Source organism: Cordyceps militaris (assembly GCF_000225605.1).
Source record: "Cordyceps militaris CM01 unplaced genomic scaffold CCM_S00006, whole genome shotgun sequence".
NCBI lineage: Eukaryota > Fungi > Ascomycota > Sordariomycetes > Hypocreales > Cordycipitaceae > Cordyceps > Cordyceps militaris.
Window position 1 is genome coordinate 628,531 of NW_006271974.1, and position 26,367 is coordinate 654,897.

Below are 26,367 nucleotides of genomic sequence, written 5' to 3' on the forward strand. Positions count from 1 at the left end.
AAAGGTCACGGTGGGGATCGAACCCACAATCTTCTGGTTCGTAGCCAGACGCCTTGCCATTTGGCCACGCGACCGACGCTTGATATGCTGTAGGGTTGGCTAATTAGGTATTATAAAGTCCACGCAACTCCACACAGTGGGGTTTCACGAGGCAGCTGGGGTAAGGTAGGCGTCATAACGTTGGAGCTACAAGCTTCGGATCGCGCATACGTCAACCGCGGAAGCTGTCGCTGTAACAATTGTCGACCAAGGCCTCACCGTTTCAATTATGCGGATGCGACACTAGCCATGGCTCTCGATCTTATTGATGGGTTCAACCCAGCCAACCAGCTGGGGGCCAACGGCCATGATCTGCCCATCTTCACCGTGGAAGCGGCGCAACTGGGCTTCTCAGTAACGGCCGACTTTGTCGCTGCTCAAGTCGCTAACGATGTTATGATCCTGGCGCTGTCCAACGGACGGATCTTGCGTATAGACCTCAACAGGCCAGAGGATATTGATGGTACGTTATTTCGACCCATTGCGTTGCGCTCTCCTCATCGGATTCTAACCTGTTCCTGAGCAGACATCGACCTCCCAAAGAAGACATCCGAAGTTGGAGTGATCTGCCGCATGTTCCTTGACCCCACCGCGTCACATCTAATTATTTGTACATCCCTCGGCGAAAACTACTATTTGCACTCGCAGTCGCGGCAACCTCGGCCATTAGGAAGACTCCGCGGCGTCCCGATCGAAAGCGTGGCATGGAACCCTGCTCTACCCACCGCTTCCACCCGCGAGATTCTTATAGGCGCATCCGACGGAAACATTTACGAAACTTTCCTCGAAGTGTCCAACGAATTCTACAAGAAGGAAGTCAAACACCTTAAAAGCCTCCACAAGCTCCCAGACGGACCCATCACCGGCCTTTGGGTCGATACTCTGGACGGACGATCGGACTTTCGCAGAGTCATTATTGCTACACAGAGTCGGCTGTTTCATCTTGTTGGAAAGACGGGAACTGGCAATGATGGCAGTGGCTCCGTATACTCGCGGCTCTTTGAGTCAGAGCACCCCATTATTCATGAAATCTCGCGTACCTCAGCGGCCGCACTCTCGTCCTTAGCTATCTCACCTGATGCAAAAGAGACTGAGCCATACCAAGACAGGCAGCAAGACAAGGCGTATGCTTGGCTGTCGTCGCAAGGCATCTTCCACGGAACGCTGCTGCAGTCGCCAGCAGAGCAGACGCTGGGTTCCAAAGTTTTTGCGGAATCGAAGTCGCTTTCCCGCTCCCAGATTATCTCGGATGCGTCAGGAAAAAAGAAGGCCGGGCCGGACAACATCGATGCCATGGCCTTGACCCAGTGGCATATCATCTGCTTGCTTGGAGGTCGAGTTGTGACCATCAACCGTCTTACAGGTCAAACGATATCCGAGCATGACGTTCTGAAGAGCGGTCAAAAAGCGATTGGATTCGCGGTTGATATGCAAAAGTATACCTTCTGGCTCTTTACAGGCCAAGAGGTCTTTGAAATCGTCCCCAACGACGAAGACCGCAATATCTGGCAGATTCTGATGGACTCGCAACACTTTGAAGCGGCGCTCCAACAAGCACGTGGTCAGGACCAGAAAGAAACTGTTGCAGCAGCATACGGCGACCACATGGCCAAAAAAGGAAACTGGAAAGAGGCAGCCGCACTGTACGGAAACAGCAACAAGCCTTTCGAAGATGTGGCCCTTCGAATGATTGACAACAACCAGCATGATGCACTGCGCAGTTTCCTTCTTACAAAACTGGCTTCCACAAAGCGCACCGCGATCATGCAAAGAATGATGATTGCCAGCTGGCTCATTGAGATTTTCATGGCCAAGCTCAACTCGCTAGACGACACCATCGGGACGCGAGCAGAATTGTCCGAGTCATTAAACACTAGTGAATCTCAAAAGCTCCTTCAAAGTGTGCAAAAACAATTCCAAGATTTCGTCGTACGCTCCAAGAACGATTTGGACAAGAAGACAGTTTATGACATCATCAGCAGCCATGGACGGGAAGAAGAGCTATTATTCTATGCCAACTCGGTCAACGACTACGAATATGTACTCTCGTACTGGGTACTCCGGGAGACCTGGCCCAAGGTTCTGGATGTTTTGAAGAAGCAGACAGACCCAGAAGCCTTTTACCGTTACAGCACCGTTCTGATGACACATGCCCCGCAGGAGACTGTTGAAATCCTGATGCGCCATGCAGATCTCAAACCAAGAAGCTTGATACCTGCACTCCTGGAGTATAGCCGCTCGAACCCAAATGAAGTGAACGCGAAAAACCAAGCAATTCGGTACCTGAACTACGCTATTCACCAGCTCAACTCGAAAGACTCCGCTATCCATAACACCCTTATATCTATATACGCTTCTAACCCGTCCAAGGATGAGTCTGGCCTACTTTCATATTTTCAGGCACAGGGTGATGAGCCGCGCTACGACCCCGATTTTGCTCTGCGCCAATGCATTCAGCACCATCGCACGCTTTCCTGCGTCCACATCTACACCAGCATGGGCCAGTATCTTCAGGCAGTAGACTTGGCTCTTTCGCACAATGAAGTAGAGCTAGCTGCCGTTATTGCAGATCGGCCGATCACAAATCCCCAGCTCCGAAAGCGATTGTGGCTTGCCGTCGCCCGCAAGGTCATCTCCCAGTCAGACGGTATCAAGTCTGCAATTGAATTTCTGCGGCGCTGTGAGCTGCTCAAAATCGAAGACCTGATCCCCTTCTTTCCCGACTTTGTGGTGATTGACGACTTCCGAGAGGAGATTTGCGAGGCGCTGGAGGACTACAGCCGAAACATTGATGATCTCAAAAAGGAAATGGACGAATCATCACAGACGGCAGCCAATATCAAGATGGACATTGCGGCACTGGATCACCGCTACGCCATTGTAGAACCTGGCGAAAAGTGCTACGTGTGTGGCCTGCCGCTGCTCAGCAGGCAGTTCTTCGTCTTTCCCTGTCAGCATGCTTTCCACTCTGACTGCATGGGCCGCAAGGTTCTGGAGCAGGCTGGCGTGGGGAAGTCCGGGCGGATCAAAGAGCTGCAACTGCAAATCCACAGAGGTCTTGTGAGCGGCGCAAAGAGAGACGCTGTTGTAGCAGAATTGGACTCTCTGGTCGCCTCGGCATGGTAAGTCCCGCCCCCTAGTGTGGGGGAATATTTCGAACTAATGCGGCTCTGTAGCATTCTGTGTAGTGATTTTGCAATCAAGCAGATCGACGAGCCTTTCGTTGCAGAGGGAGAAACGAACGAGTGGGTAGTATGATAGTGCGCCTATCGTGCGAGGATTAATATACCATTTATGAAGCGCTGGCGGTTGAAAGACTCTTCAACGTGTACAACACTAGAGAGATTTACTTCCAATTCAAATGAGACACATTATTTATAGCCAAAATAGGAATTCATTATGCAGGTCGCTCTCTTCCCTTCTCATGGAACTAATACAGGCATTTGGTAACATCGGACTTTGACTTGGTGATCATCAAGAGCGAAATGACAAACCCATAGAGACCCAAGACTTCAGAGAAAATGAGGATCAGGACCATTCCCATGTATAGACGGGGCTGCTGGGAGCTGGCGCGGACTTTGAAGCTCTGTCAGCGGTCCATGACAAGATTCGTAGTGGGAAATGTATAAACAGGCTTACCTCCAGCGTCGCCGACAATGCCAATGGAAAAGCCGGCAGCCAGCGCACAAAGACCAACGGCGATGCCGCCGCCAAGCTGCAAGAAGGCCGTGTGCAGGGCCATTTTCTCATTGATGCTGGGAATCATGACGACGCAACAGACCAGCCCGTAGATGGACAAGATCTGAGCCATGACGGCACAAAGCCTATCACTATCTTAGCAATTTGTACAGTACAAGAATATGATTCAGAGACGGTTACGATAGCGACGGTGAAAAGACTTACGTGTTGGGCACGAGACGCTCAGGACGAAGGATGCCAGAGGAGAAGATGCCGGCGGCGGGCTTGGCCGTGCCGTAGGCCGCGCCGAATGTTGAGAGCACGATGGCAAATGCACAGCCCATGGCGCCAAAGAAGCTCTTGGAGTCATTGTTAGCTGCGCTGGTGCATTATTTACCCGGCGGCAGATTTACTTACAGCGTAGGAAGGGCTGGTTGAGGCGACAGTTAGATAGTTCAGACCCAGGTGGCTTGCTAGATATGTCTTGCTGTCGACTTACCAGCGGTCCATGCTCGCGATGATTTCGTAATCCATGATTGAGTTTTGCATTTAACAAACTAGAGCGATGTTGAGGTGGGATGTGGGCTTGAATTGCTGATGTGCTGGCACCTGGCAAGCTTATATATGCCCGTGAGAGCCATCGTGTACCAGGGCCGGAGAGGGTACCCGTCCGTTCAGTTCATACAATTTGAGGCTGAGAGAAACGGAGTCGCATCTGGTAGGCAGCCGAATTAATCGGCCACAGCCAGGCGCCGTTAGGATGCATTTACATGGGGCCAGGATGGTGGACGACTGGACGGAAATGTGTCTGCCTAAAAAGCCCACCGATCCTGGGCAGCGTGCCGCAGGTGAGGCCGCCCATCCAGGCCACTTGTACAGACAGGGTCAAACCCAATTAGAGGAATTCATAAATGCCACAGCTGAGATATTTGCTTCATCTCGCTGCCTGCTGACAAGCGAGCTAGAAGGCCAAGCACGGTGGCGCTCGCACTAATACCAAGGGCTTTCGATTTCAGCGGCGGAGAAATCATATCGTTCTACGTCAAAAATGAACGACACAAGTAAGTCGGGAGACTCGCTAGATCCGGTGATTAATCCTGCGTGAAAGTTCGACTCGAGCCGTCGCGGATCCCTCTTCTTGGCATCACCGCCGCATGAGGGAGGTGTTGCTGACGTGGCGCCCGTCAAACCTTAAGGCAGAAGCAGCATGGTGCCGCGATATAATCATGCAAAGATAAAAAAAAACCTCACATTTCACATCATTGCTTTAAACGCGGGTAGGAAAGAAGTCAGCCTTGTCAAGTTCAGGGTCGCTCTGGTTTTGGGTGCCTAGACCTGCGCCCTGTTTCGTCTCAGCGCCGGGGCTCCCGATCTTGAGACGCCGGCGAGACATGCGCCATAGCGAATCTAATGCAGTGCCAGTGCAACAGGCGTACATATTTCGATTCAAGAGCTCGGCTTGTAGTCAATTTGATGCATACTGGAGATTTTTATTTTATTTTTCGAGGTTTGTTCCGTTTGTCTTGTGTTGGGAGTGAAGCGGAGGACTGCGGCTGGATGTGATTCCATGTCGCCTTACCACCATACGCAACTCGCTTGAAATCTACAAAAATGTAGTCTTAAAAACTGCCTAGCAATCAGGAAGCTTGTCAGAAACGTGTACGTACAAAAAAGGCAACTGGTCACGGCGACATCGGCGCAGACTACCGACGAAGATCAGCAAACCCCCGCGAGATGCAAAGTCCCGGGCCTTTCCAAGCCGCCATGGCCTGTTTCAGCGACGGAAATGATTATGGGGGACCAAAAAGGCCTACTTTACGTTAGTTACGTATAGTTTGGTAGCACAGGTGTATGCCTCAGTTTGCATGTCGTTGGAAAACTGTAGCACAAGTATACTTGGTGTCCAACTTTGGGCGCGCTCAACCGCCTTGACTCAGCCTGCCAGCTACAAGCCACCCACCGATTCGTGTCAATCAGCAACTCATCTGTTCATCCACACATTTCTTGCGCTTTTCATGCAGCGCTTGTGTCACCACGCATTACTAAAATAGCAGAGTTCCCCACAAGCGCTGCGCGTACGCTCGTTCACAAGATTGCCGATTGAGTCGTAGACGCCATCGTCTCTTTTCACTGACATGTGTATCCGATCCGATCCGCCGAGCTTGGATTTCGTAGCCATGGCCTCTTGGGAATGGCAGGCTCCCGAAACATCCATCACGTGATGCACATCAATCCGTAACGTGATGGCATCGCAATTACAGCCCCTGAAAGCGTTCCAATTACCGTCAACTTGTCAATTCTTGCAACTCGAATAAAAAAAAAGGAGCTTCATACCCAGCCAGCTTGTAAAAATGTACGGGTGCTACGAATGTAACGCCTGCGGGAAGGAATTCGGCAGCGAGCGAGCCATGGAACAGCACATGGACGCCAAGGGGCACTGGCCGGTCGAGTGTGACCTGTGCTACGACACCTTTGCCGACAAGGAAGACTGCCAGGCGCACGAGTATAGTTGTCACAATCACTGTTCCGATTGCAGCCGCACCTTTCAGAATTATAATAACTTGCGTATGGTGAGTATCCAAATCCGCTGCGAGCTCGACGCAGAGCGAACCAGAGCTCGTCATCACCGCTCTACGGTTTTGCTAGAAGCTACAACATGGGATATATGCTTGGAGGAACATGAATACAACCTCTAACATGACATGACACGCCCAGCACCTCAACTCGAGCCGCCACAGAGGCGGCAGCGTCACCTGCCCCTTTTGCAAAAAGAGCCTGACCACCGCCACCGGCCTCGCGCACCACCTCGAGATGAATGCGTGCCCCAAGACGACCACCAACCGCGAATCCATCTACCGCTACGTGCGCAGCAAGGATCCCAACGGCACCATCTCCAAGAAGCTGCTTGAGTGGGACGGCGACGCCAAGTACGAAGCCTCGGATCGCACCTGGAACGGCTACGCCTACGACTGCTACCTCTGCACCCGCGACTTTAAAACTCTGCCTGCCTTGAACCAGCATCTGAATTCTGCAGCTCGTGAGTCAAATCTTGCGCGTTCTTGAACTAGGGACGTACCGACTTACACGGAGTAGACCAGCAGTCGCTGTATCATTGCCCTAGCCCGGGCTGCCGCGACTTCACGACGCTGGCGGGCATCATTAATCACTTAGAGAGTGAGACGTGCGGCGTCGCCCGCTTCGGTGACGTGCAGTCAAGCGTCACAAGGATGATTGGCGGCGGCGGCCTCTTGTGCCTCTAGCTGCACTTGAATATGGCTTCAATACTGCGCAGCTTTATATTGAATTTATTTTACAAAGTCCGTCTACCCGTCACACAGAATGCTCAAGAATCGGCTTGCGCCGTAGGTTCGGCGCCGAGAGTCTTGGGGTCGCGGCAGCGGCTGCCAGCGCAGATACCGTCGTCGCAGCAGGCGCCATAGTCTATGCCACCCTGGAAGCAGACGCCTATTCACACAGACCGTTAGCACCCATCAAGTCAAAAATGTTATGTGAAAATACATACCGTCGTAGGGGACGCAGCTAGGCTCAGCAGTGGGCGTGGGCTCAACTGGAGTCAAGGTCTTGGGGTCGCGGCAGCGGGAGCCGGCGCAGATGCCGTCGTCGCAGCAAGCGCCGTAGTCTATGCCGTTCAGGAAACATATGCCTGCATGCGACGATTAGAACTCATCAAACGCAGACTACTTGGTATGCATACCGTTGTAGGGAACACAGGTAGGCTCAGGGGTGGCCGTGGGCTCCGCCGGGATCAGGGTCTTGGGGTCACGGCAGCGGGAGCCGGCGCAGATGCCGTCGTCACAGCAGGCGCCGTAGTCTATGCCGTTCAGGAAGCAAATGCCTGCAGAAGCGTTACGATTAGCATTTAATGAGAGACCGGTGCAAGTACGTACCATCATAGGCAACGCAGGTGGCAGAAGACGGAGCCGCAACAGCAGCGGCAGCAACAATCCCGGCGCTGGAGACGATGGAGGCGATGATGGAAAGCTTCATGGTGACGATTGAGTTACGATTGAACTGATGCAAATTGTGAGAGTCGTTTGGGTGAGACAAGGTTGCGAGACAACTCCTATTTATCCCCGTGGTCCGCCTCGGCCATCAATGGACAGGGTCCTCTATTCCTCCGTTAACTGTGTATACTCCGATCAAGGTAGGCATTACCAAAATGACATCACATACGAAATAAGCATGCAGACCACAACGGTGGCGTCAGGTCCGTGACGGGGCACCAGCATCGCGAGGTGCCGACGCCGCGATCTCACTAGCGTCTCCTGCGAACACCTTGGGCTGCTTATGACCAGGAATATATATTCAGCTGCGACTTTTCATACGGTACGACTCGGCTTGGCGATCCACATTGTCTATTTCTCCGTCGTATAGTCAAGGCGTTGCCTTCGTCGATCGCGCCCGCTGTGGACGGAAAAACCATCCCCACACGCCATGACAATGGGGTTCCTCCAGATACGAGGTCTTGAAGCCCATCTTGTCGCCACAAATAGCTCGGCATTCAGCTCGAGTTGCGGGGGGGAGACGTCATTATTTGGGCCCGCGGGGCGAGAACGGGTAGGGCACGATGTCGTTGCTCAAGACATGCTCCCGGATCCGCCGGGCCGTCGCCATATTTGCAATCTGGATCCACCATCTTGAACAAGGCAGTAGCTTCGAAAGCACATAATGTTTCTCCTGCTGTGGATATACCGCCTGACAAGTGCTTAGCCGTGTGGTCTCGTATTCCTTGCCCTCGGTTCACGTGGTCGCGGCAACACGGGTGGTGTCAATTGGGGAGTAAAAATTGTCATGAACTACGCATTATGGATAAGCAGAAGGATAGCATCTTCTTCAGGAACTAGGCCATTTTATAACGGGGTGACAAGTTGTTCTTGACGAGTGTATCGTCGTTCCTGCTGCACGTGTCGCCTCATAGTGTTTTCTGGTTGTGCGCTACGCTGACCGACCACTCGACTGCTTTTATAACGGAGACTCGGCTGGCGTTATTGCCACCGCCGAAATTTTCCTTTGCGAGCATTAGCTGTCCGGATTTCGCATAAATCACGTGGGGAAGTTCTGTGAAGGTTGATGTTCTAGTCTATGCGGTGCCAGCGTCATTCATGAATGCTGTCTGGTGCCTTCGCCTGCCAATCTTCCCACAAAAACCCTATCTTCGAGATAGAGGCGGCATGGGATTTACAGTTTGCAATTCAACCTCGTTAGCCGTGGTCTTAGGATAATGCAGCGCCGTCAAACTTAGCCGCGTAGCCATCAAACTTAGCCCAGGGCCATCAAACCTAGCAACTGGGGCCATTAAACTTGACTTTAAATATCCCGTACTTTTTTTACCTGATCCATGATTCCACGGCGACGCTCATGTATAACTATGTCAAAAAGGCAAGATGCGCTATTCACAGAATCCAGGCACCTTGAAAACGAAACATTGGTCAACCCTGTGGCGAAGCAACATCTCGGACCTGGGTACCATCCAAACCTCACAGGTGGGTTTTGTGGCCATAGATGCAGAGCCATGGGGACCGAAGAGCCTCGATGTTGCCGAGGTTGGATTATCTTTGATATTCCCCTTTGACTTGTCCAAGGTCAACCAGCCTCCAAAAACGATGGAAGAGCTTCGAGGACATCTCGAAATCGAGACCTACTCGATCAAAATTTGCGGCAGGGAGCAGGGCAAACGAGAACGCTTCCTGGAACAAAACAGCAAAATGGTGCAGCCAAAAGACCTCGAAAATACGTTGGTGGAAGTCCTGATGTCATTTCGAGCGAAGCTGGCCGCCATCCCCAAAGCCAAGGGGTCCCTGACAGCGCCGCCACTGGTGCTGGTCGGGTTTGATCTTTCATTTGAGCTTCGCTCGTTGTCTGCTTCGTACCCTAAGATCGCGGACTGCTTCACCTCTTGGGTTGATTTGCAAGAACTGGTCAAAGAAGCAGCCCAGCTTGACAAGGCTCCGAGTTTGCGCGACTCACTGACGGCTCTTGGTTTCGGAAGTGTCAGTACCGATGTAGGCTCCGTGTGGAAGAAACACAGCGCAGGCAAGGATACCGTGCGCATTGCCGCAGTACTCGCGAGTCTGTCATTGCGAGGTGCTGAGCAAGAGGTGCTGCCCATGACGTTTACATGGCGTCGGAAATGGTCCCCTGCTAAGCAGCATATGCAGTACAGGGGCACCGGGAAGCTGTTTAAAAACGGACCACCCCAGCCGACCGAGTTATTTCCCTTTACCGCCAAACTCACCTTGTGCGGCGGTCGTCCATCATCGCTGTCTGGCAAAGTGGAAGCAAGCGATATTATGAAGCTATTCGCAGGACACAACCCGACGGCTGTCGGAAGCTGTTGCCATGACGGTTCCATAACCGCCTTTGTGACTATGCCGAGCTTTGATGCGCTGGAGCAGTTCGTGGCCAACATGGATGGTGCGCTGTGCGAGGTGTACGGAGGAGCCTGGAACGTCGAGTCCATTTTTGATCCGACGGTGACACACGCGCGAACGGCAGAAGAGCTCGAAGAATTCAACAAGGAGAATTTACAGGCAACGATAGCCGCCAAAAAAGAGCAGAGACGGCAAAAGAGGCTGGAGCAAGGGCTTGAAAGTGCTCTGTTGTGAGTGGTGGACTGCTCTGGGATCAAGCAGCTTCAATTGTCACATCAGGGGATGTTTTTCTTCGTGTGCTGGAGATATGGAAACGGCATTGCTAGAGATGAATACTTATACCAATTTGATCTTTCTTCGTTCTGCATTCACGGTTAATGCATGCTACCCTTGGTTGTCCTACATGAATCGTTGTATTAGCTCTACGATATGTCACTGCGACCTAGACATGAATAAGTTGACATGGCTCTACTGTGCTCGACACAGCCCTCGACGATCATCTAAGCGCCAGAGTCTAGTTCTGGTAAATTAGTAATTAGTGTCTACATCTAACTCCAGGCCCTTTCTTCACAAGCTACCCTGACCCCCATACCACTTTCCTGGCACTGGCCTTCCCACATTGGTCAGCGGTCTACTATCGTGGGACCCTGGTAGAGGAGGCTGCTCTGCGAAGCCAACATGTCCGCTCGCCAGGTCCGTCGCCTCTATAAGCACACCAAATTTGAGCTTCTCGTCGCCCGCCGCGTGCAGTACATTGTCCAGAGAAGCCAAGCACGCATTTTTTATGGCGGGGCCGTATGGGCCCGCGACTGTGAGCGAATGGACCAAGCTGTCTCTTGCGAGACGCCCGCAAGCCGCACTACAGGGGAGAGATACGTAGACCAAACATCCGAGGCTGATGATGATGAGGACAGCGACCGTCACGAGAACTCGCAGCTTGTCGATTTCGTAGATGATGATGTTTCGCTCATCGGAGACAGACATTGTCACATTTGGTGCTGCTTGCTGTATGGTGCCGGTTCTCGCGAGCAAAGGCGTGACCCAGAGCACGCGCTGCATATGCGACACGAGGTTGGACGGCATAACAAACTTTGAATTCGTATCCGAAACCAACGCTGCGGCCACAAACAAGGATTTTCCAGGATTCAGTCTGTTGTGTATGTCGGGCAATGCTTTCCCGACAAAGGCGTTTAAAAACGCGCCGGTGAGAGCGACCACCGCGCCAGCCGGTCCGTAGTATGACAAGGTCTTGTTGAGATCGCTGTCGAGGTTGATAAACCGGTCCCTCGAGCAGCTCAGGTTTCCCATAATGCCAATGCCAGCCGCAAGATGAGTCGTGCAGCTCCCAATGGCAGGTTGGACCATACATTGGTGCGCCAGGTAGTGCGTGTTGTTGAACAGGACGGCTTGCACCTCTACCCTCGATAGCCCGGCCGTGTAAATTACGACTCCGTTGTACAAGCTGTCGGATATGTTTTGAAACTGATTCATGTAGGCTGAGTCTGGATATCGGTAGGTAAAGTTGTACACATCCCAGCCTGCCAGGTTAGATTCGGTTCCCGGCGTAGCTGAAATGTTGCAAGTAACATCAAGGTAGTTGACGGGCCCGAAATGTGCCACTCCTGTAACATTGGCGTCCGTGTACCGAAGTCCGCTGTTCTCTCCCATCAGAGCTGCGATGGACGATCTGGTCGTGATGGTTGTTGGGCCTGATGCATACATCGCGGCAGAATCGCTCTGGGCGAGCGATCCATTAAACTGGGGGTGGTATAATGACAAGCTTGTGGGAACAGTCTGTTTCTGCTGTCGGACGGCAATGGCGGACTGCAGAACGGGCTGGACAGCAGAGGCTACGCCGAGCCCCAGGACCCCAATCACCCAGCCTGCTTTCAGCGATGGATGTGCCAGCATGCCGACGGCCAGCCGCGAAGCCAAGTGCAGAGACTCGACTGTCTTGACCGGAATGCCCTCTGCGCCTGTCTCGACCAGCCCGTCCTTCTTGGTCGGGGCCTGCGTGGCCACATTCTGCCAGAGGTTCTGGTACAGCGCGATACCGAGCAGAGCGGCGACCGAGCCTCGAAGCACGACGGCGCCCAAGGAGACGAATGTGGGCGTGTGCTGATACCATGTGCTGCCACTGGTGGGCTTTCCGTCGGAGGAGAAGACGACGCCCAAAACAAAGCCTATGCCGAGAATGAGAGCGACCGTGGCCACCCAGGTCGCCTGCAGGATCTGCTTGAAAGGAATGCGCCCGTTTGCTGGGAACTGCGTGACGAGAGAGGTGGCAGCTTGGCGGACACGAGTATTCTGAGCCATGGCAGCCGGCGGGATCTGCTCGATGCAAGATGACTTTCTCTTGGCGCACGCGGCATGGGCACAATGCAGTTTTAAACGGCGGTCATGCATGAGGGTCTTTTCAGCCGCAGCTGGGCTGAACCTGTCGCCTCAAGCTGGGCTGAAACAAAATCAAATAGTTTGGCGCCACCCATGCGTGACTGCCGGGGCATGAGTTGGGCTACCAAACATGGTGATAAAAATCAGAGCTGTTGTAATATGATGGATAATAATAACAAGGCTCATTGAGTAAAAACCAGGGTTGTGAGCCAACACCTGTGTAAAACGGTGCAATTGAGCCCTTTCTTAGGCTCTGCCACCCAAACGGTCGTCACGCTTGACATGTAGGGAATAGTATTCTTTTTGGTACCCAGTTACGGTACGTATCGCGGTAGTAAAGATAGAATGATAACTTGTGTTGTTCTTGTCTTCTGATGTTGTTTGTGATGTGAAAGTGTTTGTGGAAGGACGCCATCGCCAAGGTTGTGTGCCTGGATGAAGTGGGTCTAGCCCAGCCCTTGACTAATCAGAGGGCTTGTTGCTGTGCTGCTTGAAGGCTTCCGACTATTCTAATGTCAGGAAAAGAAGTCATCGGAGCATGTAGTTGACGCATTCTTGGAAACTGCCGTAAATATCTGATTTAAAATGCTTGGTTCTTTTGACTGCGGGCGTCCGGAAGGTCAGTCCGCTGTAGTCCATGTAGCCCCGGGTAGTCCCGTAGCCCGTGTTAGTGACCCTGCGCCACAAGCGATAACAGGTACCTGTTGAAGCGCTAAGAGTCTTCGACAAGCTCAGCTTCACGTGGCAGACCCCAGAATGCTACGACACCGTCACCATCTCCGAGTTTATGGCCTTCCGCGAATGTGACTTTGTCACGGACGAGCAGCGGTCCGCCGTACTCCCGGCGACCGAGCTGCCGCTCGACCGCCGCTGAGAAGTTCTGTCAAGGGGTACATAGCCGTTGTGTGGCTGGCTACATGACAAGATTCAAATTCTACATTGCAAAATCCAGCCCTCTGGCTCCATACGTAGGAAATAGGTTCAGCAATACAGGGCTCCACGAAATTGATTTGTAAATCAGGCTAGGGGCGGGGAGATCGTGCGGCGAATGACTCGACCGGTCAAAGGCCAGAAGCGCGGTGGAAGTAAATGCTGCGAGAGAACCAATGTTGGTGTTTGCGAATGGATAGATTCGCAAAATATGTCACTGATTATTTATGAGATTGAGTAATTGTTGCATTCTTTCTTTTTCTATTTCTCCTTGTCAAATTTGCTCATGTTTGGTGTTAAGGGTCCTGCCCAGCCTGACTCTTAGAATTAGCACTGGAGCCTCCTTTCTTTTGCACGCGGCCACGCTCACGCGCGCACGCAAGAACGAAACCCAATCCCGACTTCAACAGCATGGCTGCCTGCTACAATGGCTTCAAAGTCGTTGCCATCCAAGATTGCGATGGCAGAAGTCTCGACTTCACGCTCGCTGCGGAGCAGGCCATCTTCGGGCTCATTCCGGCAGCCATCTTCCTCATCACTGCGATGTTGAGGGTGTTATATCTCTCTCGACAGCCAATCAGGACCGTGGATAGCCTCGCCCCAAGAGCGAAGCTGGTACGTGAAAAGACCAGTCACTGAATGTGACGGCTTATTTCTGATCATGGTCACCAGGTCGTCGCTTTTGTCTTTGCCGCCATTCAAATGACTCTTCTTGTTCTCTGGACACGCATTGGACCACAGCATGCCGAATTGGGCATTGCTTCTTCCTCGGTAGACCTGATTGCAGCTGCTGTCCTCCCCGTGCTTGCCCACATGGAGGATCGTCGAGCCGTTAGGCCATCCACCATCCTCAGTGCATATCTCGCTTTCACGATTCTGCTGGATCTTGCTCAGGCTCGCACTCTCTGGCTGGTTGGCTTCAGCATCCCAATCGCAACCATGTTTGCCAGTCGGCTTGCCAGCAAATTAGTCCTCCTCGTCTTCGAAGTTCGATCCAAGCGATGCGTCTTGAAACCGGAATACCACGAGCTGCCACCCGAGGCTACCGCGGGCATCATTAGCCGAAGTTTCCAGTTCTGGTTAAATGGCCTCTTCGTCACGGGTCTTCGATCAGAGCTCTCCGTCGACCATCTCCCTCGCCTAGATCCTGACTTGGCCGGGGCGCATCTCAGCCGCAAGTTCCAGAATGCGTGGATAACGAGACAGAGACCAGAACGGCGTTTGGAATTCGTATACACCGTATTTCGAGCCTTCGGGAAACAGCTTGCTTTGGCTGCATTCCCGCGAATTCTTGACATTGGTTTCACCTTTGCCCAAGTATTTCTCATTCAACGCACCTTGACGCTTCTCGGGGAGCCTGCTACTGAAGAGAGCACATCGGTTGGATATAGCCTAATCGGGGCTACCGCTCTGATTTACCTCGGATTGGCAGTATGCAAGCTGCATCATAACCAGGCAATGCACCGCTTCATAATCATGTTTCGCGGTGGTGCTGAGTGCTGCATCTACGATCATCTCTTGTGTCTCGCCGACGGCGACGGCAACAAGTCTGCCACCCTTACGCTTATGAGCACAGATTTAGACCGCATTGCCGCTGCTTTACCTGAAGTAAATGAGGTTTGGTCACAGACTATTGAAGTCATCATTGGAATTACGCTGCTGTCGCTTCAGCTCGGCTGGGTCTCTGTCGTGCCTATTGTTCTCGTTATCTTCGCCTTCTTAGGAGGTGCCCTGGTAACCAAGACCATTGGCAACAAACAAAAGATTTGGGTCAACGCCGTCCAGGCCCGCGTGTCGTTCACATCTTCTATCTTGGCAGGCATGAGAAACATCAAGATGCTCGGATTGCGCGACGTTATTGAGTCCATGCTTCAGCAGTATCGCATCGACGAGACGCTTCGCATGGCGGCGTTTCGATGGAGCATTCTCTGGCAAAATGTCGTCCAGAACCTGCCGTGGGCCCTCACACCGGCATTGACGTTTGCCATCTACGCTGGTCAGGCCCTTGCTCGCGGAGACGAGACTCTAGATGCCGTCACGGCCTTCTCAAGTTTAGCCATCATCCACCTCTTGACAAACCCTACTGCGAAGCTCGTCAGCGCCATCCCGTCCACAGCATCAACCATTGGATGTTTTGACCGCATTCAGGCTTTCTTACTCACCAAACCGAAGGGTGATCAGCGCTCACTTGAAGCATCGTCTTCGTCTGATGCGCAGTCAGCGATCGATGGTGGTATCAAATTAAAAGACCTTACCCAGATTGAAAATCGAGTCCCATCTTCGGCGAATGCCATCCAATTTGAGAACGTCACTCTCCGACCAGCACCACGAGCCGATCCAATCCTCACAAATATGAACTTGTCCGTCCCGCATGCATCATTAACTATTCTCGCTGGATCAGTTGGCGCAGGGAAATCAAGCCTACTCAAATCTATCCTAGGCGAACTACCCATTGAACAAGGCGGATCCATGACTATATCCGACAGTCGCATCGCATACTGCTCTCAGAGCCCCTGGCTGCCCAACACTACTCTCAAAGCTGCCATTCTCGGCCCCAGTACTGCCGCCAACCCATACGATGAAGCTAGATACAAAAGATGCTTGCGTATCTGCGACTTGGATCAAGATATTAGCCAGTTTGAAAACGGCGACCATACTGAGCTTGGCTCGAACGGGTCGTGCCTCAGTGGCGGTCAGCGACACCGTGTGAGCCTCGCTCGCGCTCTATACTCCGGCGCTAAGATGCTTATTTTGGATGACGTCTTCGCCGCCTTAGACTGGGCGACGCAGAGAAAGGTATGCATGGCACTCTTTGGCGAGGGCGGCTTCCTCCGAGACAGCAGGACCACAACTCTCTTGGCTACGTCCACCGCAAACTTTCTCAAGTACGCAGATAAAGTTCTTGTTTTGGCCAATGGGACCGTCGAGGAAACGTCGAGCCAAGAGGCCGAGGCCCTTCAGCTCAAGCACGCCAGTGAGGCGTCCGTTACTCCAGTCATTGTACCACCGGCCCAGGCCGATGTCTCTAAGCTCAAGCGAGCACAACAAATCGACGATCTGAGCAGGTCAACAGACGACTTGGCGGTCTATAAATACTATTCTCGCCATATACACTGGTTTCCCGGGCTTTTCTTTCTATTCTCCGCTGCCGTTAACGTCTTCAGCTCCGGCTTTTCTCAGATCTGGCTGAAGTGGTGGACAGAGGCAGGCGGTGCGCGGATTGGCTTACACATCGGCGTGTTCATTGGCCTTGCATTCCTCAACTCATTCTCCATGGGGGCGTATGTTTGGGCAATTATCGTCAAGATATCCCCTTCGACGGCTCGCAAGTTCCACGCCATTCTCGTACGAACTGTCATGCATGCCCCGCAGGCCCTTTTTACCAGCACAGACAGCGGCGTCATCTTGAACAGGTTCACGCAGGACATGACCATTATCGAAGGACAGCTGGCCATTGGCGTTCTCGTGAGCGTCACAAACCTCTTTTCCGCGTTGCTGGCTGCAGGCCTCGTCGCAACCGGCTCCTCATACATGGCTGCCACCATTCCGCTTCTTGTGTTTGCCATCTGGGCTTTGCAAAAGGTTTACCTTCGTACGTCTCGACAGCTTCGTATACTCGACCTCGAAGCGAAGAGTCCTCTGTACACCCACTTTGCGGAGACTGCATCTGGACTAATGACTATCCGCATATTCGCTTGGGCGCAGGCATTCCGGGACGTCAACGTTGAGCTACTCGACCAGTCCCAGCGACCATGCTACCTCCTCTACTGCATTCAGAGATGGCTTAACCTCGTACTCGATCTAATTGTGGCCGCTGAAGCAGTTCTCGTCGTCGGCTTAGCTGTTGGTATCCGCGGATCAACAAGCCCCGGTCTTCTCGGTGTTTCGCTCAACAACGTTCTGTCTTTCAGTGCCTCCCTCTCGAACTTCCTCGGCGGTTGGACCATGCTCGAAACCTCGCTAGGTTCTATTGCGCGTCTCAAGGGCTTTGAAGCAGCTGTGCAGCCAGAAGACAGGGCGGAGGAGTGTGTCGTAGCCACTGCGCAATGGCCAGCGAATGGTGCAATCCAGTTCAACAACTTGAGCGCATTCTACGAAGACAGCTCGTCTGGCGTCCGGGATTTCAGCCTCACAATCGAGCCAGGACAGACTGTTGGGATTTGCGGGCGCACAGGAAGCGGCAAAAGCTCCATCATAAGCGCAATGCTTCGCCTAGTAGAAATCCACTCTGGCACCATCGTCATCGACGGTATAGACATTACCACATTACCTCGCCAAGTCATTCGCGAACGGCTCCTAGTCGCCACACAAGATCCCCTGATTATCCCAGCTAGCCTCCGAGTCAATATTGACCCCGAATGCAACGCAACCGATGAAGCCCTATCCACCGCATTGGAGCGCGTCGGTCTTGCGCATCTTGTCGAACGACTAGGCGGGTTTGACCACGAAGTCAAAGCCGACGAGTTGTCCCGCGGTGAACAACTTCTCCTTAGCCTAGCACGGCTCATTCTCTCCAAGAAAAGCGAGGAGGGCATCCTCCTCCTCGATGAGGCGACGAGCAATTTGGATGCCGACGTAGAAGAAGCAGTACAAAGAGTGCTGAAGGAAGATTTCGAGGCGTACACCAAGATCGTCGTGGCGCATCACCTACACACCATTTTGGATTCGGACGTCATGGTCGTCATGGAGCAGGGCAGCCTGGTGGAGGCGGGTAGCCCGAAAACGCTCTTACAAAGGCAGGATGGAAAGTTGTCCAAGTTGATGGAATTACAGCTTTAGATTTGCATGGCAATGTACTAGCTATGTGCAGGATAATTGCAGGCGGGGCGGAGAAACATCGGCTCATGGCTATTAAAAAGAAAAATCATAGCGTGAAGACTTCCCGTTCCGCTGAAGTCAAGCTAACTAGTTACTGACTGGCAGATTAGTGGTTGGATTGGTGACTACCAGCGAACACCAGCTGCTGTTTTTTGCTGCTATCTGCATTACTTTTTGTCGTTATGCTTTACGTTTTTTGGCCCTTGTAACGGCTGTCAGGCTGAGTGGCGGCGCGCACCGATTCGGGTCAGGGTGGTACATATGTGCATCTTGGCCTTTTTTTTTTATGCGTCTTAATAAGCGAGCCAAGCAAATTCGATATGCAATCGAAACTAGCTGCACATCCGCTGAGGTAGACAATGCGGCGAGATAAGAAGAAAAATAAAGATCTGCATCGACAAAAGCATCATAAATGGGATAATGTACTACCAGTACAGTTCTTTAGAGTATTATTACCGGTTACGGAATGCTAGCAACGCAGCCAACACGGCAGAAGAGCAACCTGATGTAGGGTAGCTCCCCACCACGCCATGGATGGAGTTTTGCCGTACTGAATTGACAAGTAAGCGGCTAGAGTATTCAAGTTGTCCTGAAGGCTGGTTACGATTGCGCGTCGGGTGGCACTGACCATTACTCGCAACTGCGAAACTAGGCATCTCACAACTACGAAACTAACCCCAGACGTCGGCCCGGCCACACGTCAGAGGCTTGGTTTCGTCCCGACACTAGTCCCGCAGCATCCGGTGTTCTCAGGTACACCAACAGCGCGCGGCTCCAGGCCTGTTTCCTGAAAAGGAGTCTTCTGGGAACATCCTTGGCAGCCGGACCGCCCCTTGCCTCGTCAGAAGAGGGAGGACGGATTTCAGCCATTCTGGCCTCTGGCTATATCGGCATCCTATCACACCCACCATTGCATCAGTCCATGAGGACGGCATTGGCGGCCCCGGATGCGACCTCCCCAACACAAGCTGAGAGCTCAATTTTGCCTGCTTTGCTCCTGCACAGAACTTTCTACCTTTTTAGGCTCTTAATGGGCATAGCCTGACCTACCATCGCCATCAAAAGAAGAAGAAAAAAACCTACCCTCATACTCCTTCCTGAGAGAACCTACGCTTCACGGCCGAATTACCCTGTGACGTCTTCTTCGTGACGTCTCCACAGCCCGTCCTCACGTCAACACCACCACGCCTACAACCAATCAGATAATATAACGGGAGCGTTCTCTTCCTCCATTTCTTCTTGGATTATTTTCTTCTTGGATAATACACCATTCATCTTTGTTTAATTGGCAACATTCAAGCTGTTAATCAAATATTCTTTCTTCTCAGCCGGCTGTCCCGAGCAGCTTACCGCCGCCGCCACACGCACGTGTTGACTCTACAACCACCGCACCGGTATTCCAGTTCCAAAAAAATTGGCTGCATAGGCCATTTCGAGCCACTTTAACCATATAAAGTGAATCAAGTACCGCAAAAAAGGCTCCTGATATAGCCTTGGCACCGCATTGCGAACTTTGGTCTGTGGGGAGGTGCACGCCGGCTGCAGCGTCCGGCTAAAGCACTGTGACCAAAGATGCGCTGTCAAGCTATATTGGCGACCATATTCTGTCTTTTACAATGGCTGTCAAATGGACAAGTCACAAAAGGTCGCCGAGAAGGCGATTCTCGTGTCGTTCAGCTATCTCTTCACCGGAGCAACATCCAGGATCCCGTTCTGCATGACAGGCAACGAATCATGAGGCGCGAAGGAACCGTTCAAGAAGATGTCAATAATCTGGTTAGTTTGACAAATCTACTGCATATCAGCACTTCTAATGACCAGATTATAGCAAACTCTGTATTTCCTCAATGCATCACTCGGCACTCCACCTCAAAACTTGCGTCTCCATCTCGATACAGGCAGTAGTGATCTTTGGGTAAATACAGCAAGTTCATCATTATGCAGGTCATCAGATCAAGCTTGCACCGAATCAGGAACCTACAATTGCAACTCATCCTCGACGTATGGATACTTGAACAGCCAGTTCAATATATCTTACGTGGACGGATCTAGTGCACATGGCGACTATGTTACCGACACGTTTCGATTTGGGAACATTGGCATCGATGACTTTCAATTTGGAGTTGGATACACGAGCAGCAGCCAACAGGGCATTCTGGGAATCGGGTACCCTGAAAACGAGATACAATCCGCCCGATTCGGGCATCAGCCATACAACAACCTCCCCGCGAGATTGTTTGCGGACAAGCACGTTGGCGCCAACGCTTATAGCATTTGGCTTGATAACATAAACTCGACGACGGGAAGTCTACTATTTGGAGGCGTCGACAAATCGCAATATCAGGGCAGCCTGGTGACTGTCCCCGTGCAAAAAGTCGGGTCGAGCTACCGCGAGTTCTTCATCACCATGACAGGGCTAGATGCCGGCTCCAAGTCCATCGCAACTGACATGGCACTGGCTGTGCTGCTTGATACAGGATCATCCCTGACATACCTGCCCAACGACCTGGCGAACGCAGTCTTCCAAGCAGTCAACGCAACGTGGCTTGAGAAATCGCAACTGGCGGTTATTTCTTGTGACAGGGGACTCAGTGACGAGAGCATAGAATTCCACTTCAGCAAGCCAGCATCCATCTCCGTTTTACTACGAGAGCTTGTGTTGCCAATCATCACTGCCAATGGAGTGCAACCTAGGCTGCAAGACGGCACCAACGCTTGCCTTTTTGGCATATTTCCGTCTGGCCGAGGAGCAATTGTTCTTGGTGACACGTTTCTACGCAGCGCGTACGTTGTCTACGACATGGCCAATCATGAAGTGGCTTTGGCTCAGAGCAACTTTAATGCCGAGCCGTCGGGCTCTGACGTTGTGGAAATCAGTCCAGGCACAAATCAGCTTCCAGACGCAACGGCGGCTCCCAACCCTGTGGCTGCGAAATCCGGACTTCCTGTTGCGAGCCTCGCGGCCTCTTCTGTCCTACTCGAGAGACAGTGCTTGGCGGTTACTTTATTTGCAATGCTCATTGTGGGCGCTTTTCGCGTCTTTTAGACAACATGTGTGTGTTGAGCATTTACAGCATCGCGTCGGCGTTTTTGCATTGATCTAGTTGGGTCTAGGAGATATCCTAGAATGCTTTTTTGTATATCCAAAAAAAGTAGAGTTATAATTGTATAGATTTTAAACTTATTATACACTAGAGCATCAACATCATTTGCCGCATTTCGCTCGTCTACATAAGAATGTCGAGTCCAGCCCAACGCGCAAGCAAAGTATATAGAAGGGATGGGCCAATGTACTTGCCTACCGCTACTTGAATAATGCGAAACGAAGCGGTTACGGGCGGACACAAGATGGTAGCTTCCAGACATGGAGTTGTCATATTCAAGCAAAGGAGAGTTTTCTTTTTAGATCCAGCCACCATAACACCGTCATTATATATGATACATAAATTTTGTAGCAAATCAGTGAAATGCCATCCAGTTCAAATCAATGAGTGAAGAGGCATCCCACCCTGGTAATGCAACACCGCCACCCGCCCGACAACCACCCAATGGATTGTAAAAAAGAGGAGAATGCCTGATCATAACTGTAGAGTGTGCTCCTGTCATCACATGGGCCGTTGATATACGTCATGGCCCATTCCACGGCGGCAACTCGTCGGTGAGAAAATCCCAGGGCATGCTGGCGCCACCAGGGAACCCGCCCGTGTCAATCAGCGAATTGGTCATTTGCGCCGCGAATATTTCGTCCTGGCCGGACCACATGGAGTTAACCATGCGCTCCTGAAACGCGCGGAGATCGATGCGGTTCTCCGCCGGCGTGTTGCCCAAGCCAAAGACGGTGCTCGTGCCCACGCCGCCGCCGCCGCCGGCCGGGGACTCGTGGCTGCTGCTGCTGGTGGCCGCGCCTCCCGACGTATTCGACGGCGAGGAGCGATCGGGGAGGGCAAAGACGTTGCTGCCGAAGCCATTGTGTCCGCTTTTCCACGGGTTCGCTTCCGGCGCCGGGTGCGCCAAGATGCTGCTGCCGTGCCCGTCGCGCGGAAACGGACTGTCCGACGTTCGTTTTCGCTTACTGGCGTGCGTCGCGGTCTCGGTCACGTCAACCACCGTCGGCGGGTGCGGGCCGCGGGACACGTTGCGACTCGCGGGCCCAATCATGGCCTGGTAGCAATCGACGCCGGTGAGCTTCTTTGCCATTGCCTCGGCGCTGCGCGGCACGACGTCGAGCCGCTGGCCCTTTGGGTTCTCGAGCGGCAGGCGTCCGGGGAGGACGGGCATGATTTCAGAGTTGCGCGAGACGGAGCTCCGCACAAAGAGCGGGATGCTCGCCACCCCGCGCATGCCCGACATGCGGTACTTGGCCAGGGCCGGGAACCGGATTTTGTACGCGAGGCCGTTGGCGTCAATGTCGTGGCATGCTTGCTGTAAAAGGGACATGGTGATTTGGTGGCTGCGACCGATGGCTTCCATGGAGTGGATAATGACTTCGAGGTTGGACACATCAACCGGGCTCATGTCATGGGATGGGTCGGCTTTTGCCATGTAGACATAGACGGTCGTCGCGCAGTACATGGCAATGGCCGACATTGGGCTCTTCTGCGACGGGGGTCAGCGCGTACTTGGGGCCACAGCTGGCAGCGGGGGACACTTACAAATATGCCTGTTCTGTGAGCCGTCATTTTGACAATGTTGACGACCTCTTCCGCCGAAGTTTTCAAGCGGCGTATGCTCTCATCGATGATGGCCCGGGGATGCCCATGTCTCTCTGCAAGCTCCAGTGCCGCGTGATGCAGGCAGATGATGGAGGCGTGAAGATTGAGGTTGACATGGATGGCACCTGGGTCTTGGGTGTTGGCCGGCAGCTGAAACCGTTCCGGCAGGAACATGAAGACGCTGGACAGTTGGTTGTCGAGTTCCCGATGCCGCTTCCAGAAGCCGCCGTGCGCCATATCTTCTGGATTGTCGTCCGGTTTTGGTCGGTGGACGTGCCGCAGTATCGACTTGAACAATTGGCAGGTAACAATAGTGCCAGCAAATCCTGCGTACGAAGCGCCTTCAAACACTTCGTGCAGATAGGCTGTCTGCTCTTCCTCCCCAGAAGCAAAAGCGGGTTCAGAGGCAGGAAGTCGTGTCATGATCTAGTTTTCGCCGATTAGCACATCGTCCAAGAATTCTTGACAATGCCGGGGCGGGGGAATCACTTACATCTTCTGCATTGATGAGGTAGGGCCAACCTGTCGATATCGAGGCATGGCAGTCAATCACAAAAGCGCCCCAGAAAACGCGCCGCCTCTCCTCCCGCTCAATCCAAGACCGCGCAGGCCCCAAAGCAGGAGGCAGATCATCGATGCCACCGTCCAGCCGGTCGAGGCCCATCATCTGGCATATGCGCACTGAACTTGAACAGCTCATGGACGCTCGGGTGAAGAGCATCTTTTTGGCCTCGAATGTCGAGAGAATGACCCACGTCTGTGCATGATTCAGAGTCATGAAATGCTCGCCATCGTCCTGTGTCCCCGCGTCAGTGACATGATTGCGATGAGCCAACTGCCCAGACCTACTCTCATCTCGTCTGCATGGATGTAATGCCGTGCGCGGCGATAAAATATGTCGGCATGGGCATCGTATTTTGAGTGGCCAAGAGACGCCAGTGCCCAGATTGCGTTTTGAAGGCACATGGCTGGGCGGCGTAAAGGGTCGCCGTAGAAGGCGCTCAAGTACCTCCCTGAATGCACGACCGGGGCCATGTGATAGGCCGTAGCGAAGAATATCTTGTGCCTGCAATCGCCGTTGAGAATATTTCGGAACAAAGACAGGCGGCCACACTTACAGGTCTTCCATGACCTCAAAAGGAGGCAACGCCTCGGTCATGCCAAGGCCGATGAGTTGCGACTCTTTCTGATGGTCTCCATTGTGGCTGCCAGCGCCTGCTTCCAAGAAGGGGTTTGCAGCGACGTCTGGCGCCAAGCTTGGTAAACGATCTGTAGGATCAAGACTGAAATTGGCAAACCCGCCATCAGATGGCTCGAGATCCTCAGTAGAGCCCTGGCTAGGCTCCTTTCCATTGATGTCTTTTAACATGCCCTCAACCTGAGCTACTTGAGTGTCAGCATTTTAGGTTTCTTTAGTTTAAAGCAGAATTAATGCTCCCGCAATGAGTGTACCTAGGCGGGCTTCCAGTTCCTTGACATTCTTGCGCTTAAAAGTTGGTTTTCGACGCGATTCCGGATATAGGCATTCGCCATTGGCCTTGACGCATCGTGCACACGACGGCTTGCTGCGGTCGCACTTGAGCTTCTTGGAACGACAAGACACACACGAGAGAGGCTCCAGATCTGCGGCCGCATCGGCCTCGGGCACATCGGAAGCAGTATTTCCCGCCATATCGGTCCGTCGCGATGGTGAACGACGCGCGGTCTGGAATGGGCAGGCAAACCGGCTACGGCAGGCTCCGATTAACTGAAAGCGGTGCGTATCCCAGTGGCATGAAGACCCATGTTCGACTTTTTCACGTAAATGGCGGCCGTATTGACAGAGACGCCGCGCAGAGGTCGAATTTTCAAGGTCATCTTCAAACCCGGAGTCATCATTCGTGAAGCGCTAAATGTCAAGTGCCGCCTAGTGACGTCGGCCGATTATTAAGCGTCGTTTTTGGTTGCGTCAGCCTTATCCCTTATCCGGCTCGGACTTAGTTGACAAGAGCCGAAAGCTGTCGGCCAACTCGCCAGAGCACACGAGGATTCTTCAAAAATCATCTTCTTTCCCTTATATCTAGTTACAGTATGAGCATCACACATTTGGAGGGATTTTGGTGTCTGGACTAAGAGACATACCTAGCCCGGTGGCAATGAGCAACTGTGGATGTCAGAAGGATCCAACCTGGGTGGGCTTGAGCTCCCTGTGGAGGTGCTGGGCGAGACGCGAAGCCACTGGACATGCGATTCCTACAGAGCAGAAAATCGCTAACCATGCGCTGGTGAATCGTTTCTTAACCTAAAAATGGACGTATAGCACTCAATTGAGACATCACTTATTAAAAGGGAAAATTGGGAAAGGCCCGCCATTGTCTCACAGCATGTCACAACCCTGCTGTTTGAGCCGTCTCCAACAGGAAGGTATTCGGAAGAACGGAACTTCCGCACCTTGGAACAACAGACGTCGAGTGAATGTTACAGGGTCTGCGATGCATTCATTTCAGCATCAAGCAACTAGTTAATGCCCAATCTCTAGGAATCGTGATGGCCCCCACCCTGCGACTCCCGCATACCGGCCCAGACCTTACGACAATGGCTGGTCGCTAAATAACTAGTTACTTGATACATTGTTAACGTGGGGGGGGCAAGGACACGCCGCGGAACCTCTGAAATTGACAAGGGCGGAGACGAAGGTAGATGGCATGGATCCTTGACACGTCAGGTGGTGCGATTGACAAAACGACTCATGGAGTTGCGTCCGAGAGACAGGATGACAGCCTACCTACATACAAGCGGGCAGGTTGTTGGCACGGCGTACCACCCGCCCCCCATTGCGCAGTCAATGCAGCTAGTAACTAATTTGTACGATTACATATTTCCAAGTAGGAGGCCTGTGCCATGAATGGCCCTGCCCTGCCCCCCTCGGCACTGTCACTAGTGGAGCTCGAGGTGAAACGTCGACACAAACCTACGAAATACACAGACAAAAAAGATGGATTCGTAGCCGCTCTGTACCTTTCTTACCCCGACGCCACAGTCCCGAGTTTTCGGGAACGGGTGTCGACTCGCTTGGATGTGCAAATTCGCATCCCCAAAGCCTAATTCCTAGTAAGCTTCAAGCCCATCGCGCCATCACCATGTCGGTCCATGCGCGAGGTCTACCAGCGCCGCCATGACGGAGCTCCCTCATTTCCACGACCTTGTTGTAGCTTTCTCGCGTTTCTCCCCTGAGGGTTGGAGGGACTTGTCCTTTATTACAGCCCCCCCCTTCGTAGCTGGGGCCAATCAGTCTTGCGAAACCATCAAGTCCGAGCGCCCCGTCAGTTGACACGGGGCGGCGGTTAGGCTATCCGTAGGCAACCTGCAGCATCGGAACCGGTTTCTTCTTCCCGCTTTCACGCACGTGCCAAGGAATCATGGCA

The 26,367-nt window shown here is 52.7% G+C and overlaps 10 protein-coding genes across 10 annotated transcripts; 6 read left to right on the forward strand and 4 right to left on the reverse strand.

The window, feature by feature from the left end:
- Positions 1-288: 288 nt before the first annotated feature.
- CCM_07494 (vacuolar protein sorting protein DigA) lies at positions 289-3,165 on the forward strand (the record flags this gene model as incomplete). The annotated part of the gene is made up of 2 exons (XM_006672635.1): positions 289-502; positions 566-3,165. 2 exons carry the CDS (start codon positions 289-291, stop codon positions 3,163-3,165), a joined length of 2,814 nt encoding a protein of 937 aa, XP_006672698.1.
- A 304-nt stretch (positions 3,166-3,469) lies between these two features.
- On the reverse strand, positions 3,470-4,251 carry CCM_07495 (Proteolipid subunit of the vacuolar H(+)-ATPase; the record flags this gene model as incomplete). The annotated part of the gene is made up of 4 exons (XM_006672636.1): positions 3,470-3,615; positions 3,679-3,863; positions 3,943-4,098; positions 4,217-4,251. The coding sequence occupies 4 exons, from the start codon at positions 4,249-4,251 to the stop codon at positions 3,470-3,472; spliced, it is 522 nt and encodes a 173-aa protein (XP_006672699.1).
- Positions 4,252-6,068: 1,817 nt separating this feature from the next.
- Positions 6,069-6,977, forward strand: CCM_07496 (zinc finger protein, putative; the record flags this gene model as incomplete). The annotated part of the gene is made up of 3 exons (XM_006672637.1): positions 6,069-6,287; positions 6,433-6,754; positions 6,811-6,977. The coding sequence occupies 3 exons, from the start codon at positions 6,069-6,071 to the stop codon at positions 6,975-6,977; spliced, it is 708 nt and encodes a 235-aa protein (XP_006672700.1).
- An 83-nt stretch (positions 6,978-7,060) lies between these two features.
- CCM_07497 (uncharacterized protein) lies at positions 7,061-7,725 on the reverse strand (the record flags this gene model as incomplete). Its single annotated transcript, XM_006672638.1, has 4 exons — positions 7,061-7,182; positions 7,241-7,381; positions 7,433-7,573; positions 7,626-7,725. 4 exons carry the CDS (start codon positions 7,723-7,725, stop codon positions 7,061-7,063), a joined length of 504 nt encoding a protein of 167 aa, XP_006672701.1.
- A 1,397-nt stretch (positions 7,726-9,122) lies between these two features.
- CCM_07498 (uncharacterized protein) lies at positions 9,123-10,343 on the forward strand (the record flags this gene model as incomplete). The annotated part of the gene is made up of 1 exon (XM_006672639.1): positions 9,123-10,343. One exon carries the CDS (start codon positions 9,123-9,125, stop codon positions 10,341-10,343), a length of 1,221 nt encoding a protein of 406 aa, XP_006672702.1.
- Positions 10,344-10,676: 333 nt separating this feature from the next.
- On the reverse strand, positions 10,677-12,425 carry CCM_07499 (uncharacterized protein; the record flags this gene model as incomplete). The annotated part of the gene is made up of 2 exons (XM_006672640.1): positions 10,677-11,796; positions 11,830-12,425. The coding sequence occupies 2 exons, from the start codon at positions 12,423-12,425 to the stop codon at positions 10,677-10,679; spliced, it is 1,716 nt and encodes a 571-aa protein (XP_006672703.1).
- Positions 12,426-13,088: 663 nt separating this feature from the next.
- On the forward strand, positions 13,089-13,377 carry CCM_07500 (uncharacterized protein; the record flags this gene model as incomplete). Its single annotated transcript, XM_006672641.1, has 3 exons — positions 13,089-13,122; positions 13,165-13,169; positions 13,201-13,377. 3 exons carry the CDS (start codon positions 13,089-13,091, stop codon positions 13,375-13,377), a joined length of 216 nt encoding a protein of 71 aa, XP_006672704.1.
- Positions 13,378-13,844: 467 nt separating this feature from the next.
- Positions 13,845-18,212, forward strand: CCM_07501 (ATP-binding cassette transporter, putative; the record flags this gene model as incomplete). Its single annotated transcript, XM_006672642.1, has 2 exons — positions 13,845-14,048; positions 14,106-18,212. 2 exons carry the CDS (start codon positions 13,845-13,847, stop codon positions 18,210-18,212), a joined length of 4,311 nt encoding a protein of 1,436 aa, XP_006672705.1.
- Positions 18,213-19,823: 1,611 nt separating this feature from the next.
- On the forward strand, positions 19,824-21,297 carry CCM_07502 (candidapepsin-4 precursor; the record flags this gene model as incomplete). The annotated part of the gene is made up of 2 exons (XM_006672643.1): positions 19,824-20,027; positions 20,080-21,297. The coding sequence occupies 2 exons, from the start codon at positions 19,824-19,826 to the stop codon at positions 21,295-21,297; spliced, it is 1,422 nt and encodes a 473-aa protein (XP_006672706.1).
- A 581-nt stretch (positions 21,298-21,878) lies between these two features.
- Positions 21,879-25,777, reverse strand: CCM_07503 (binuclear zinc transcription factor; the record flags this gene model as incomplete). Its single annotated transcript, XM_006672644.1, has 8 exons — positions 21,879-22,847; positions 22,904-23,389; positions 23,457-23,759; positions 23,813-24,029; positions 24,082-24,346; positions 24,416-24,710; positions 25,131-25,244; positions 25,736-25,777. 8 exons carry the CDS (start codon positions 25,775-25,777, stop codon positions 21,879-21,881), a joined length of 2,691 nt encoding a protein of 896 aa, XP_006672707.1.
- Positions 25,778-26,367: the final 590 nt, after the last annotated feature.